The 16965-nt window shown below is 42.2% G+C and overlaps 2 protein-coding genes across 4 annotated transcripts in view; one reads left to right on the top strand and one right to left on the bottom strand.

Moving 5' to 3' along the window:
* Window positions 1-1712: 1712 nt before the first annotated feature.
* zbtb48 (zinc finger and BTB domain containing 48) lies at window positions 1713-10017 on the bottom strand. Of its 2 annotated transcripts, none has more exons than XM_079239442.1 (11): window positions 9868-10017; window positions 7834-8507; window positions 7440-7759; window positions 7265-7370; window positions 5799-5891; window positions 5613-5699; window positions 5161-5315; window positions 4785-4921; window positions 4414-4578; window positions 4247-4335; window positions 1713-2334 (listed from the first exon to the last, which is right to left on the bottom strand). In XM_079239442.1, the coding sequence occupies exons 2-11, from the start codon at window positions 8479-8481 to the stop codon at window positions 1930-1932; spliced, it is 2205 nt and encodes a 734-aa protein (XP_079095568.1). In that variant the 5' UTR covers window positions 8482-8507; window positions 9868-10017; the 3' UTR covers window positions 1713-1929. The 2 variants fall into 2 exon arrangements, with proteins under 2 accessions (XP_079095568.1, XP_079095567.1); XM_079239441.1 differs by having other exon boundaries at window positions 9842-10017.
* A 1742-nt stretch (window positions 10018-11759) lies between these two features.
* nol9 (nucleolar protein 9) overlaps window positions 11760-16965 on the top strand; it is a 13672-nt gene continuing 8466 nt past the window's right edge. The window contains exons 1-7 of one of the 2 annotated variants that reach the window (XM_079238412.1): window positions 11760-11842; window positions 12223-12745; window positions 12823-13033; window positions 13677-13807; window positions 13971-14106; window positions 15312-15408; window positions 15542-15639. In XM_079238412.1, the coding sequence (XP_079094538.1) occupies window positions 12278-12745; window positions 12823-13033; window positions 13677-13807; window positions 13971-14106; window positions 15312-15408; window positions 15542-15639 (1141 nt within the window). In that variant the 5' untranslated portion in view covers window positions 11760-11842; window positions 12223-12277. Of the gene's footprint in view, window positions 11884-12222; window positions 12746-12822; window positions 13034-13676; window positions 13808-13970; window positions 14107-15311; window positions 15409-15541; window positions 15640-16965 lie in introns of both variants that reach the window. The other variant, XM_079238411.1, reaches the window with a different exon arrangement.

A 16965-nucleotide genomic window follows, 5' to 3' on the forward strand; every position in this document is an offset into this window, starting at 1 on the left:
ACCACCCTGCAGCCTCCTGAATATAGCAGCTGAAGTGGAGATTCACCAGACCAGGCAACAATTTTCCAGCTTTCTTTTGTCCAGTTTGGGGCAGCTGGAGGAGCCATCATAGACATGTGGTGGACATGAACATATGAAGAAGTCCTGCTAATGGTTGGACTGAAGAACAGCACAGAAGTGCTAATCATGCACCAGAAGCCCGGACCAGACCCCAGGTGAAGGCTGTGAAGAGTTTACAGAAACATCTCGGCAGGATATGGACTGGAGACCCTAAGGTCCCAGTAGGAAACTCTTCCCAAGGTGGTGGAGGAGAGCTAAGATCCTGTAGGACTGTCAGATAAAAAGCAACAAAATGGCGGCTGACCGAGCCGATGTAGAGATCAACGAAGCAGCAGAGGACGTAGCTATCCCGTTAAAAAGATGTTGGAGCAGAATTTTTATTTGCTTTGTTCATTAAATTGATTTTACCAACAAGGTTTGCATTAAGAACAGGAAAAAACAGAAGTGGAACAGGTTAGCATCACAGTTAGCATCTGTTAGCATTCGGTTCAATCCTGAAGCAACTTGTTTCATTAAACTTTATGAAACCAGTCTTTAGAAATAAATCATTTCTCTACAAAAATTACTAATTCATTGTATGTTTCATTCATTTATTGTGCATATTTCTAGACTATTCATTAGGGATGTTGGATATTAGCTTTTTTTTTTTACTGATAACAATGTTATTTCCAATACCGATATCAACCGATATTTTCAGAGCGAGTTGTGCCAAACAAACCAAAATATCTTGAAAAACACACACATCTCATATATTTTGTCATTTTGAATTAGCGAAGACGTAGCTGAAGAGTTTCATAAAAGTATGTGCATATGATGTAAAAGTTCCGTCACTTATTCTGATCATTTCCTATATTCTATTTTAATGTCAATATCAGCCGATAATATCGGACATCTTTAGTATTTCTTAGGGTCCGAGCTATACGAAGTATCTTCTCACCACAACTCGCCCCTTTTTGACCCCCTTAGTGCCCGTGAAAAGTTGCAAAACTTGGCACACACCTCAAGCCCGGCAAAAATAGCGGTTTTCTATGGTCCGCATATACTTCAATGCAAAAATGGCTCTACCACTCCCCCTAGAAACACTGAAAATGGCGCATAGAATGGGGTCTAAAAAGTTTAGTTTGACATAGGGGAGGACGAAATTCAGCACACATGTCTATCACATCAAGACGAGTAGAAAAGTCAATGAAACACATGTTGCCATGGCAATGGGGTGTCCGCCATCTTGGCGTTTATGCCCATTTTATGACTTTAAGCGCATCATATTTGAACAAACTAGTCTGAGGGCATCAATGCGACTGGCTTCGAATTCTGCTGGAAGCTTTGGGACAAGATGGGGACCAAAAGTTATTGAAATCTTTCCAATAGGAGAAAGCGTGTTACCGTGGTAACCTATGGAAAAATGCCTTTTCGCCATGAAACACGGTTTGCTTGTATCGCTACAGAAACACATGCGATCTGCATCAAAACTGAAAGTACTGATATTTGGTTGGTCCATAACACATTGTAACATGTATTGTAGGGGGGGGGGGGGGGGGGGTTGTTTTTTTAAAAGGGGGGGGCTGTGTCATGTGTAACATCACATGATTATTTCACATCACATGACCAACAGACATAAAACTGGATGAAATAAACCAGAAGACTCAAAAAGTTCATGTTTTAATAAGCTACACTCCACATGTAGAATTGCCTGCAAACATCTTCTTCAGTGGCTTTGACATGAGGAACAACGTACATCAGTCCAATAAGACACCACCCTGACCGTGAAATGTGAAGATTATGAGCCTGACCAGAATGTTCTGGTACATGAAGCGGATGCTCCTTTAATCTGATGACTTCCGGCTTAGCTGGCCTTGCGGCTGCCAGCCTTCACGCCTTGTTCTCAGATAAATCCTCAACGATTCTCTCCATGTCCACCATGCTTCCATACGTCTTTATGACCAGCTGGGTCTGCTGCAACACTTCCGGGACAGAGAACCCCTCCGTCGGCTCGCTGTGCCCCACGCTCGGGCTGCTCACCACCTCCTCCATCGCCGGGTCATCTGGCTCGATCACCACCCGCATGATGCAGCTGGAGGCCAGCCCCGACGAGTCCGGCTGCGGGGTCGTGGACTCCTGGGCGGCGGCCGTCTGTGGGACGCAATCAGATTTAGTGGCCTCGTTGTCGGCAGAGTTTCCATCAGCGTCCTGCACAACAACGTTCCTCAGTTTCCTCTGCCGGGGGTTGTAGTGCTCGGTGCGTTTGTGGATCAGAACGTGTCGTCGCAGGTGAGCCTGGAGGAGATGGACGATCATCAGTCAATCTTAACAACAAATAAAGGAATAATAGTGGATGAGGTGGTGTAGGAACCTGAATAACTCCTCCCACCAAAACAGCCTCAGATAATGATTATTTATGTTTATTATTCAGTTTAAAGCATCATTACATAAATACTTGGATGTCCAAGGTTGTGGAAATAAATTAGAAGTATTGCAACCATCTGTTATATAAAAACTGGAACCTGCTGGTTCAGATAGAAGCAGCAGCAGCAGCAGGTTCTGGTGAACCCCTGCATGCAGGACGGCCCAGACTCACAGGGGTCTCCAACCGGTCCTCTGAGCCACCATCACTAGAGTTTCCCCGCTGCGACACACCTGACCCAAATCCATGGCTCATTACAAGGCATGTGCAGAACATAGCGACACGTTGCTGAAGAACCTTTTCATTTGAACAAAGTGTGTTGTAGCAGGGAAACACTAAACCCTGCAGGGTTGTAGGTAACGAGGACTGGAGTTGGAGACCCCTGAGTCCAGAGGCTGCAGCTGTGCACGACGCTGCATCTGAGCCTCCTTTAACCGGCGTTCACGCAGAGAGACGTTCACAGTGAGCTCAGAAACGCCTGAAGACTCGCCGATGATGGAAGTTCTGCACCAGACGAGCCATCATGTCCCAACACGTTGCCACGGTAACAAGGTGGTGGAGGAATGTTCTGGGTTGCGATCCATCTTAGATCAATTAAACTACTTGTTCACATTAAAAACAACAACAAAAAAATCATCTTAACCCACCAGGTCCTCCGGATCAGAAACCAATGAGTCACACGGACTTGACACCTACGTGTGCACACGCATCAACTGTGTTGTCAGGTTGAATAATCTGGAACTAAATGTTGCCTCAACCATCAAATCCAGATGATTCTATAACCTTTTATCATTTCAGATGATAAAAAACTCCTGTTCGCTCTTATTCGCGCTGAAACGAACAGAATATGCAGAACGATCCGGAGCAGTGTGCAGCCGAGTTCAGATGCTTCGCATGACGTTTCAGAACGCCGCGTTTGAAGAATAATTATCTTGTTATTCTTTCCTAAAGACGGACAGAAATAAACACCATGGGGCTTCAACGTGTCCATGAACAATCACTTCCAAATGTTTCCAACAAAGGCTGCTGCCGTGGCAACAAAGAGATGACGTGCAGAGCAGCAACATGGAGGATGCTGAGGCTGGATGTGTGTGACGCCGCTCTGCAAGGGGGACTGTAGCACCAACGGATAAGGCACTGGCCCCCTAAGCCAGGGTTTGTGGGTTCAAGTCCCATCTGGGGTGTAAATGATTGCTAATGTGTGGATATAATGTGTTTTTGCAAAGAGTATAAAAACACAACAGGAGCTGACCCTCACACTGGGAAAATGTCAACAAATGCTCCCATTCAGGGTCTTTTACACGCAAATCCTGTTGGAAAAGCTAATAAATCTACTTATTTTTATTAATATTATTTCAAAGTTTAGTAACAGAACCCTGCCTCTCGTCCAGTGATTGCTGGGATAAACTCCAGCTTCCCTGAATTGGACTGAGCGGTGAAGAAAATAGAAAAATACTAACAGATTATTCGCATCATTTATCTTTCTACAATGTTTCTACAATAATCTTTACCAGTTATAGGAACTTCCCAGCATTAATTCCCAGTTAATTTTCTTTTTTTGTTTTTGACTAAATCTCTTTTTATTATAGTTGAAGTGTCTGCAATGACCTGACCATAAGTTTAGACCAGACTATAATACAAACAGATTAATTTAAAATAAAGTATAAATTAAAACATAACAAAATTGATTAACATAATATACAAAAAAATTAATTTTATAAATAAATAAATGTTTGTCTCCCAGCTAAACTCTGCATCAGGCAGGAAAACTGCGTTGGAACCGACCTGTCTTGTGAACTTGTAGCCACAGTCGGGGCACTCAAAGTTCCTCACACCTTTGTGGCGGCGTAGGTGGACACGTAACTGCTCTCTTGCTGGTTAATAGAAAAAAAAACAAAAATAAATGATCAGTTTTCAGAGGAAAAACATGCACATCAGCTGCTGCGTCTCACCTTTGAATGTTTTGCCACAGATGTGACAGCTGTGAGGGCGGCCCTCCTCGTGCTTGCTGGCCTTGTGGCGGAGGAGCGCCCCCTTCTCCGTGAAGCGCTGCTCGCAGACGTCACAGCTGAACGGACGCTCGCCAGTGTGCGTCCGGTGGTGCTTATCCAGACTGGCTGGAGTCAAAACACACAGAAAACATCTGATTATCGATCAACTTTACTACTAAATCTCACATCTTTCACCATTTTTACATGATAAATACATATATATAGTAAATAATAAATAAAGGTATTATGTGTGTGTTTAAGTTGAGCTGTTAACCTTTATGAAAAGCCAGCTGTTGGTAAGATAGTCCCAGACTGGCAGGAGCTGCCGTTACCTTGTGTCCGGAAGGTTTTCCCACAGAGGTGACACTGGTAAGGCCTCTCGCCGCTGTGGATCCGCAGATGCATGTTGAGGTTGTTCTTCTGGGAGAACGCGTGGCCGCAGAAACTGCACACGAAAGGCCGCTCGTTTCTGAACATCAACAAGCGGAGAAAACGTTGCAACGTTCAGACACGAGGAGACGCCTTTTCCAAGATTCTTAGATCGCTGACAGAAAGATGCGTGTTAGCATGCTGCGCACGAGACGCCCGCTGCGCACGAGATGCCCGCTACGCAACGAGACGCCCGCTACGCAACGAGACGCCCGCTACGCAACGAGACGCCCGCTACGCAACGAGACGCCAGCTGCGCTACGAGACGCTCGCTTATACCTGTGAATGGCTTTGATGTGCATATGCAGGCCGTTTCGGCTTGACGCTCGATGGCCACACTCTTCACACACAAACGGTTTTTCGCCGCGGTGTTTGGCCGCCTCATGCACACGCAGCTCGCTCCGGGTTAAGAAGGTTTTGGGGCACTCCGGACACTAAAATGAAATGTTAACAGCACATCTACAGTAACCTTCATATACAAGGCACACGAGGAAATAAACAACAGACACCATTTGGTAAGCTTTAGCTCACTTACCTCCGTTAGCTAATCTAAATCCTAATCCTGTGTGAAATCTGACATCTCACCTGTTCTGTGCAAGAACCTGATTACAACACCCACGAGAAGTTTATTCATCTTCAGCTTTTTTCTTCTACTTTAATATATAATTCCTCAGTATTGATCCTGTGGATCGTCATTCTGGGACCACCCCATCCCCACAGTAGGTACTCACAGCATGTGGTTTGGGATGACCATGGATCTTCATCAGGTGCGTTGTCAAGTCCTTCTTGTACATAAACTGCTCGCTACATGTTGAACACTTTAAAAAAAACAGAGATATCCTGATTAACAGACATTTTTAAAAGTGTAGCATTGCTGTTGTTTGCTCTTATCAGTGTTTGGGAGGAGTAACCTGCACCTTGTGGGGCATTTCTCCTGTGTGAGAGACTGCATGCACCCGCAGCTCTTCTTTTGTTTTGAAGGATGAGGAGCATGTCGGACAGGTGTACATCTGGAATTACAACAGGATTTATCTGTATGGAACATTTCATGTACAGCAGCTGCGGAAAAGGCAGGAAAAGTGCATTTAAACTTACTTAAAAAGAGTAAAAGAAATTCAATTAAAATATAAATAAAATAAAACTAAAAGTGCTCTATAAGTAAAGTTTTGATTAACTAACAGACTGAACGGCAGTGTCCCTAAGATGGAGCCTTGAGGAACTCCACAGTTTACTTTAGTTCAGTCAGATTCATCGTTACCTGTAAACACAAGGAGGTCCTTGTCTTTCAGACAGGAACCAAACCGGTTCAGTCTGGTTCTAGGAAGATCTACCCAGTTTTTCAGTCGGTCTACAACATGTTATGGTCAAATGTTGCCACCAGTTTAAACCAGTCATCTAGGACGGTCACAATCCCCAACATATCAGCAGAATGGTCATATTTTTGCTAAACTGTGATATCTGTCGAACCGAACTCCCCTAATGTTGCTCATTGCATATAAAACCATAAAGTATGATTCATGCAGTTATGCTATGAGGATGATGATATGTTAAAATTTACCTGATAAATGTTGGTGCCTTTTTATGACCTGGTGACCCCACCTGAACTTATCTTAGGTTAAAGACCCGTAGTCTGGGAAAAGCTGATTTGGCTACGTTCACACTACAGGCTGAAGTGACTTAAATCCGATGTTTTTGCCCCTACGCGACCTGTAACCGATCTTTTCTTAACAGTCTGAACAACACAGATCTGATATTTTCCAATGCGACCCAGGCCGCTTGGATATGTGGTCCTAAATCCGATATGTATCTGATCTTTAACAATGCGACTTCAGTCTGAACGGACGCGTCATTTTTCGGCATTTGTTGTTTATGAACTTTTTATCGGTAAATGCGCTCACATCACTCTTCCACCGATCCTGACTGCGACTCCGTACCCAAACGTTTCTCTCTACAGCTTCACAAAAGGCCTCGACCAAAACTTTTACTTTCCTCTTCTGTAAACGTCTCCTTAAAACGAACCCATTCACAATGTTGTGGCTACGGTTGGACAAAACTTTTAAAATAGCAAATGCTCTGCTGCCGTCCATATTTGCCTCTGCAAACACAAAGACGTCACACGCGCGCTCACTGCACGTCGCCGTGTCTTCTACGGAACGCTTCTGGTGCGCATGAGGTTCATACAGGAGATCACATACAAGTCACATTTGATCGGAAATGTGAACGGACTTTCAAAAAATTTGGATTTCACAAAAACATCCGATATGAGCAGCGAGCCCTGCAGTCTGAACGTAGCCTTAGACTAGAAATCTCTCTGCTGCAACGCGATGAAGACGCTTTCTGATGACAAGAACAGCTCGGACTTTGCTTCTTTGTCTTCACTCACCTGGACCCTGGCACAGTCCCTGCTCTGGTGTGTGTACAGATTCTCCTTCCTGAAGTATCTCTTCCCACATTTGAGGCAACTGAAAGGTCTCTCCCCTGTGTGCCGCCTGAACAAAGCACACATTAGTGGGTATACTCTCCCATAAACAACAACAAACCCAGTAGAAAGTCTGTACCTGTTGTGGACCTTCAGGTAGTATTTGCTCTTGAAGGATTTGTGGCAGATGGGACACTGCACAGACTCCTTGGAGTCTTCCTCCACATGATCGGTTTCCTGGTTGATGTTTGCTTTAACGTCGGCTTTCTGCTTCTCTGACGCTGATGTGAGCCGACCTGAAGAAGTGGACTCAGCAGGAGGGACATAGTCTTCATCTGTGTCTTCGGTGATGCTCTCAAAATCACCCACATCATCTTCCTCCTCCCTCTCCTCTTCCGCCGCTTCTCCCGTTGCCTGGGTAACACCTCTGTCATGCACGTCCGTCTGCAGCTCGGTTACCTGCAAACAGCATCAGACAGATGTGCTAAAATCCGTCTATCCATCCACTTGTCATGTGCACGTGTGAAGTCGACCTCAGTTTCAGCAGCTGGGTTTAGATGTTCAGCCGAAGCTTCGTCTCTTTCCTTCTCGACGGGGTTCAGAGAGGTCCTTTTGCTGTCCGAGGTGGGGCCAACATCGACGGTCACCAGCCACTTGGGGCCCTTCACCACTCGACCAGAGCGTGTTGTGGTGGCGGGAGTCGCGGCGTCAGCTCTGGTCAAACTGCCTGCAGCAGAATCAGCTTTTGACTCATCTGCTGCTGCATCTGACGCACACTTCCTCCGTCTCCCTCTCCTCTGCTTCGGCAGCCCCGCTTCCTCAGAGGCCTCCTTGAACTGCTGACAGATTATGAGAGCTTCGGGTATACTCAGGCTAGACGCTGCTTTCTGCACCTTGTCCACGTTGTCCAGGTCCAGCTTCAGCTCTCCGGTGTAGACGAAGTTTAGGAGCAACTCCAAGCCGTCGCCAGGGCAACCCTGCAGGAAGAACTCCGTGCAGTTAGCGGGTCTCGTGTTGAACTCTCCGAAGAGTTCACTGAAACAAGCGAGGATGCTGCGATGTGCAAGGTAAGGCACCCCGTCTCCCACGGTCAACACTGCATCACAAAACCTCCCCGCTGCCCTCTGCTGGTTGAGAGACGACAGAACACGGCTTGCATGGCTGCTCTCTGCAGAAGACATCCTTCCTGCTTCACCGAGGGCTGCAGCTGCAGAGAGACACATCATATGATCTACATTTACATTCCTAAAAAAATCAGTTTGGTCGTTGTATAAATGGTAGGACAAACAAAAATATATACATTTTACAACTCCAACACAGTCTTTTAATCATCCATCCATTTTCTTAACTGCTCAGTCCAATTCAGGGTCACAGAAACCTGCAGCTGATTTTTCAATCATATTAAATCTACACTGCAATCTTTGGCCTGCCACTGATTTCAGTTTATTTTCTTTATTTTATTTTGTAACAGTGTTTTTACTGGCCCTGCGATGGACTGGCGAGCTGTCCAGGGTGTACCCTGCCTTTTGCCCAAATACTGCTGGGATAGGCTCCAGCTTCTCCGCGACCCTGAATTGGATTAAGCGGTTAGGAGAATGAATGAATGAATGAATGAATGAATGAATGAATGAATGAATATTTTTACTATGATTTTTTCTGGGATTTCAGTGGGATTTTCCTGGTAAAAGTTTGGCTAAATAAAAACAAAACATTCTGATCAGGGAAAAATAATTAATATTAACATTATACTGTGTAAACTTTATTTAATAAATCTTTATTTTATCAGTTCAGTGCGAAATTAATAAACAAGTAGTTGGGTTTTTTTTTTTACCTAAGGGTAGAAACGAGTTATTTAAATCAGTGTTTTTCAACCTTTTTTGAGCCAAGTCACACTTTTTCTCAATGAAAAATCACAAGGCACACCACAAACCAAGATGTTGCTGTTTTTTTGTTTTTTTTTTAAAGTCCATATTATTAACATGAAGTCCATCTTGTCAAAGCCTCTTGAATAAAAATCAGATAAACCCAAGAAGTTGGAATTTTATCATCTTTCACTGGGGCCTGTTTGGACACAGAGCTACTTTTTAGACCAATTAGGTGAAATTGGGTTATTTCTCAGGGCGCCCCTGATAATCTCTCGCAACACACTAGTGTGCCACGGCACATTGGTTGAAAAACACTGATTTAAATGACTGTTTTCCTTTTTGTTCTTTTACTACAAATATAAAAGAAAGCTGTAAATACGCATCATTGTACTACAATTAAGACACTTAAGTTTGTTTTTTTGTCTCTAAATTAATACTTTTTTCCAAAATTGAGGATCAGTTTCCATTATGCTGCATTAAGATAAAATTCTGGATATTTGGAAAGGTTGTGAACATGTGTGTTGAATCAAGGCTCAAAATGTGTTTACATAGTTTAGATTAATCTGCTTAATAGCATATGTATCAATAGTAAATACAAGATTCGTTGTCTTGTAGTTATTTATTAAGTATGCTGACAGTTGATATAATGATTGTAACCCCTTCCCCAACTACGTACCTCCACGTTTATTTCCTACCTCGTACCTTTACAGACGCTCCCTAAGCAAGGGACGCAGCTGCATGGACACTCACATCTTCAACACAATGTTCTCTACTGTCCCAATAACTACATTAATACACTACATTAATTTAACAAAACACAACACTGCATAGCTACAACTATCTTCTTTTCGTCTCTTGTAGGCCCTTCTGTGTTGCAAAAAGGAAGAGGATGTGACGATGTTCAAGGGAAACTCTGTGAAACGTTTTTGTTGCTCAGTATTAAACATGAGTATTCACAAAGTAAAACAATTAAAATGTCGTATTGTCACATTTTAATTTGCATGTGTATTTCTTTATCAATTTAGTTGCCTTTCATCCGAAAGCTATAAATATTTCATATTTTGTTAACACGTCTTTGTAAACAATAACATTCCTGGATAGATTATAGTCGACCACTGAGATCCGGCGGTATGTGCTTTTTTTTTTTTTTTTTTAAATTATTTATTTATTTTCATTAAGTTTTCGAATAATTATTACATGGGTGAGTTTTTACAAAGTGCAATCATTAAGATGATTATTAAAAAAGGAACAACAGCAAATAAATTAAACAGTATAATACAAGGGGAATCGACCAGGGATGTGGCGGTAGATGCTTAGATTGGATCCGTTGGAGGGACACGCAGTGACGTATTTCCATAGACATCATATACAAAGAAGCCGCATTGTATTACACTGCCGCCATCTTGGATGGGTCACCATGCGCCTCCCAATGCATTTATTTGTAAGGTGTAGGCCCACCACAACAATAACTCACAAATTTTTACCTGATTTTTCTCACAGTTTGGTTTGTTACAAAGGGCAGATATTGTTATGATACAGATAACTGTAAAACATTGTTAAATAGCATTATAAAATACTTTAGCAGAAAAGCACATTGTTTTTAATGTTTGACACAAGGTACCTACAATGAAAATAAATGTATAAATGAATTTGATATTAACATGTTTGATTGTTTATTGATGCATTTGGATTTAGCTATTTTTATCTGGTCAATTAAATTATTATTCAACCTTGTGAAATGTAATTCCACACGATCTGATTTCAGTATTTTGCCGGTTATTGCAACCGTATGCTGAACAAAATATGGGAATAGTTGCTGGCTTTCTCTTGACTACAATTCACTCTTTCTTTTATTTACATTTATTAATTTATCAATATAAAGATACAGTTGTGCAAAGTCTGAAAAAAGTTTTTTATCAAAACTAATTCAGAAATTACCTAGAAAAACACCCTGAGAGCGCAAACCTCCGCCAAGGTCTTTAAAAGGTTCCTGGATCTAAGTCGTGATACAGATCATCACCAAGATTAAATCAGTTCTTACTTTTCACATTTCCAACAAGTCCTGAAAATTTCATGAAAATCCATCCATAACTTTTGTTATCTTGAACACAAACAGATAAAGCCGGTACAAACATAACCTCCTCGGTGGAGGTAATTATGCAACCATGTAAAACTCTTTTTTGTGAAGCATCAATATCATATTTTTCCATAAACACCTCATTGGAGTAAAATGTATCATTTGCATTTAGTAGATTATTCACTGTGTTAATGTTATTTATCAACCACTTATGTAGAAAAGTGTTTTCTTTGCGTGTTATATATACACGTTTTGCTCCACAAAAAAGAGTTTTGTGGGGAAACCACGTTGATTCTGCAGCAAAACTCCAAAGCGGAGACCCATCCAATATGGCGGCGACGCTGGTTCACTCTCCAGCTCAATGAGGCGTCTATGTTATATGACGTCTATGCACGCTGCGACGTATTTCTGTTGCCTAACAACGTCTCAACCAATCACGTCGATGCGTCCGTCCAGCTGATCCAACCTGGCGCCAGCGTGTTTGTGTGTCTCACACACGCAAGGTAGCCCGCTAGCACGCTGCAATATAAACATCTGTCCCACTGCCTGGATTTTCTTTAAATGAATTATAAAAGTTTCCAGAGTGAAAACTCACAAAAGGTACTTTTTTACACTGCAGCAGCTGTTTTCCCAGGTGGGGGGTAAGTTTTAAGTTTAATCTGTCAGACGGCAGCTTTGTTAGCTACAGCTAATGCTAGTTATGTGTTAACCAGGTTTAAAATCCAGGTTTCAGTCTTCTGGGTTTTGGCTGCATCTGTTTGACATATTTGTTCATTTTTCAGTTTAATGTGTTCAGAAACACGGGAATAGCTTGTCTCTTTCTGGCTACTGAAGTATCTGATACCAAAGTGAAGCTAGCTGAAGCTAACTTGTTTTTTAAACAAGCATTTTTGTAAAAACTGTGTCTTTTGTTTGCATTGTTTGTTTTGTGGCTGAAGAAACATCTTTTCAGGTTAAATATTCTTTCCTTTTATTTGCAGGCTCCCCCCTTTGTTTCCATCTGAACCCTAATCACTGCCTGTTGATCAGAAGATCATGAAGGTGAACAAACCAACACCTGTAAAAGGTAAATCTCAGAAATGGAAGGATGTGAGGGCCAAAAGATGCAGGCTTCCCGCTAAGTCCTCTGATCTAATGTCGAGTCCTGTCATGATCAGTATGATAAAGGAGCACCAGGTGTCTGGGAAGAAAAAACCTTCTGTTAAGAGGCTAAAAAACAAAGCAAAAACTGTGTCAGAGCACAAGATAAACCCTCCCGAGCCTAGACTTAGGAAACCGTACTCTCAGGCTAATGGAAGCTCAGCGTTTACCTTGGACGATGAAACTGAGGACTTGAAGGATTGGAAGGAGTATTCACAGTCGTTTCTTGGGAATGGACACACGGAGAGCTCCGTGGATGTGGAGGATGTCCAGCCTGGCCGACTGGAGGGAGAGGCTCTCCATCACTGCGCACAAAGAGATGATCGGCAAAACCGTGCCATTCTGGTCATGCAGAAAAATCAGGTAGGATTCAGAGCATTGGTTTTGCTGGATCAACAGCAGGAATTTCCACATCTGAATGTTACTTTATGCTCTTGCAGACCCTGTGTTTCCGTGGGAAGTGCTTTTTGTCCTGTTTATATGGCCGTGTGGAAGTGATGGGATTCACTATTGAAGAGGGCCAGAAGTCGTACCCCCTCTTCTCCCCAGCGTCACACTCTCCTCTCACTATTAGAGCGCTGGAAACCTCCGATTACGTCCGAGGCAACAGAGCAGAAGCTTCATACATTCTTCAAAAGTATCTTCAAGCAGGTACCAGCTTACAGTTGTGTTCATATTTATTCATCCCCTTTCATTAAAGAAGGAAAAAAAACAGCTGCCTGTAAAAATAAGCTGAAATTGACTAAAGTAATAATAATAATAATAATAGTAATAATTTTGATAAAAATCATTACATTATTTTCTAATTCTGGTTCAATAGAAATATTTTTTTTAGAAAGCAAACAAATAAGATCATTTATTACATATTACATCAGTCATAAAGTAATATTTAGTTGAACAATCCTTTAATGTTTCCGCTCCAGTCAGGTGTTTTCTGTTCCTCTCAGTCAGACTTCTGCACCTGTTGACAGGTATTTTGTCCCACTGTTCAACAGAAAAGTCTCTAATTTGTCCAGGACACATTTGTTTGTTGGTTTTGTTTTTTTCTTTCTTCAACTCAATTAAATGAAAAAACTGTCTTATATTACTAAATTATATTTTTGAAAATTTTTATTTATTGTTTCTTTTTTGAGTCTCCAGTTATTTGAGTGACTGTTGTAAATTCAACCTTTTCTTTAATGAAAGGGGATGAATACAAATGAGCAATGCATGTTCAGGAGCTCTAAAGTGAGCTGCGTTTGCTGAAATGATGCTGAAGTAAAGTTTCTCCTCTTTGAAATGTTCTGTCTTGCAGCATCGCGGAAGAAGTTGCTGAAGAAGATCACGTCAACGTCCTCGCTCATCCTGCTGGAACCCATGGAGACGGCTCTGACGCGCTTTCTGTCGAGCTTTACTGATCTCAGCGAACTGTTCAGCCCTCCTGTGGTGAGATTTCATCCCGTTTATTCATACAGAGCTAGATTTTCAGCAGGTTTGACCACATATTGAGCTTATAAAGATGCTTATATGTTGGTTTAGTGAAAGGCGATATTGAAAGGATTTTTGACATGACTTTCGGATGAAAGCTTTTTCTATCGTGTGTTTGCAGACCGAACTCCTGTCAGCTGTTCTCGACACTCCGCTCAACGGTTTGGGCATGATTCCCATGGCCAGCACCATTGAGGGCCTCAAGATGTCCAGGAGCTACAGAGACGCTCTTAACACATTAGTCAGCGCATGCAGAGGTGAGCACTCAAGTGATCTGAAGCTTTTCTTCATGAGCTCTCATAATAAATGAACTACAAGCGCTGTATGTATAGTTTTGGTCGCACTGCAGACATGTCGCAGTGAAGATATGCGTCACTGTGTCAGAGTAAATTCACCTGGAAGACACTGGAAATTTCCCGAGTTATCTCCTTCTGAAAGAAAACCACATTACTTTGAGGGAAAACCAGAATATAGCAGCCTAATTCACCCGGGAAATGTCGATGTAATGTCTGATGAGGAGCCTTTTACAGATGTTTTATAGAGATATCACACAGGCTAGCGCTGGGCGATTAATCGGATTTTAATCTAAATTACGATCTGGGTTTCCAACGATGATAAAAATAAAAGGGTGTGATTATTTCTCTCTGCAGTTTCCTCTCCTGCTGTCTTCAGCTGCTAAAACGCGCTGCAGCCTGACAGCGGTTGTTTGGTATAAAACATAAAATAGTTCCTATATAAGCGGTAACAGCGGATTAAACAACTGGGAACCGTGCGTTAAACGGTTATAATGCACGACACGGAGTCTAGAACACGCAGCGTTGTTTATAAATACTGGATAATTGTGCTAAATAATGGAGATCTCAATTTCAGTCAAAATAATCGTGATTATAATTTTGTCATAATCGAGCGGCCCTAACACAGGCACTTTTTTTTTTAAACTAAAATAATAAAAAAAAAGAAAAACAGGCACATTTTGAGGAATCTATCAGCTTATTTTGTTTATTGACGCCTCTATCAACGGTCAAAGTCGGGGGAATTAGGGGGCAAACCCCAAATTCACCGTAGAACACCATGAGGACACAGAATGAAGTGAAACCCAAGATAAAACTCCTTCATCTCCATGGAAACCAGCAGGACCATCATGATTCATGTCAGTCTCGTAGGAGACACATTAGCATTAATCAGAATTATTAGCATGGCAGCTAATCGATGCCGAGATTTACATAAAACCTGATTGTTTTTCTGCTTCAGCTTCACGTTTAGCAGGACTTTAAAGGAAGAAGAGTTTAGTTAAATAACTGGAAACTGCAGCTTTTCGGTTTCTGATCAATGTTTTCATTAGCTGTTTAAGTGGAGCTGTAACTCATCGTGATTAACAGACGTTGTTGGACTTCAACACACACACACACACACACCTCACTCTCACTGCTTACAGAGGACTTAACTGGCATTTCCTTCACAGGAGACATGGATGGTTGCGCCGTCATCCTGGTGTGTGGAACCAAGAATGTGGGCAAGTCGACATTCATCCGCTTCCTCATCAATACTTTACTGAATCAGTAAGTTTTCATCCTTACTGAGAGATGAAGCATCAAAGCTGAGACTTGACCAGTTTTTTTTAATGCATTACTTCTTTATTAAAGTCTGAAAGTTGCTTTATTATCTACATGTTTGTTTTGTGGTGTGTGGCAGCACGACTCAGGTGGACTACTTGGAGGGCGACCTCGGTCAGACTGAGTTCACTCCTGCCGGTTGCCTGTCTTTGTCGACTGTCACTGAACCCCTTCTAGGTGAGTTTTTCTCTGATTGTGACACAGAAATGTGCTGTATTTGCTTATATGTCTGTTGTGGTCAATGTGTTGTATAAGAGGTACATAAATAGTTCTTTATAAAAGCGTATTTAAAAGTCTTGCTTGTTAGCTTAGCTCATTGTTCTCCAGGTTCTCAGATACCCCCGTGTCCTGCATGTTTTAGACGTGTTCCTCCTCCTAAAACACCTGAGTCGGAATCCTGAACTTCCTCATCCAGCTCTTTGCAGCCTGTTAACAAGCTTTTAATTCATTCAGGTGTGTTAAAGTGGGTTTACCTGTAAAACATGCAGGGCAGGGGGTCCTCCGGACCTGGCTTAGTTTAAAGACTTTGACTGGAAATGGTTTCCAGAGTGAACAAAATGTTCTTTTCAGCTTCCGGAAATGACAAAAACACGGATTCCAGACTTTGACCTTTTTATGTTTGTTTTGTAAAATGACAGATTTAAAAGAAAAAAGGACAGAAATGCAGCGCCTGATCGTCCCATCACATTCCAGTTTAATGCTCTTAAAAATATTTTGTTGTCATTAAATCTAAGGAATTGTATCTCCAGTTTTATGCCGACGATCGACATCAAACTGAAACTAGGAGAGAGTTTTAAATCTGCACTTACAGCTTTATTTGAAAGCCGCCTCCAGGCGACCTTTCTTGTCATTCTTTCTTTGTGAAAGAAAGAATTAGAAAGAAAGTCACTTCGTAGACTTCTAAAGGCCCATTTGTGCTCCGTTTTTAAGAGGCTTCGCTATCTGTCACCTGACACAGAGAGGGACGACAGCAGGGGGAAAGACAATCTGGCCAAACAAACCAATGGCTAGATATTTATATATACATAAACTGAAGAGAAGCAACTAAATGTGGAGCAGGTGTGGCAGATTAGCAAATGAAACCAGGTCTGTGAAGAACAACATAAAGCAGGAAGTCAAGGAAAAGTCTGTGACAAGAATTATGAAGGAAAACTCAGAAACCACAACAGTAACGTGCAGAAAACGGAGATTCCAGATTTTTATCGGTTACGCGCGTATTTGGCCCATTTTCAAGGAGCTGACACAGAAAACAGAGCAGTACCATCAGAAATGTTGGGGGCAGTGTTGAGTCACGTGGCCGACACACAACCAGCGAAGGGAACAAACCAGAGAAGAAGAGGAGAAACAGGAAGACGAGCCAGAAACCTCCAAATAAAAAGCCGTCTGTAGGAGCCATAAATGTAGTTTATGTTGGGAATTATCACTGGGTGGACAGTTGGTGTTACATGTTGTCATGGTGATATGAATTGGGGTCACGAGGATGTGGATCGGTGTAGGGCTGAG

The sequence above is a fragment of the Telmatherina bonti genome (genome assembly GCF_933228915.1).
Source record: "Telmatherina bonti genome assembly, chromosome: 4".
Lineage (NCBI taxonomy): Eukaryota > Metazoa > Chordata > Actinopteri > Atheriniformes > Telmatherinidae > Telmatherina > Telmatherina bonti.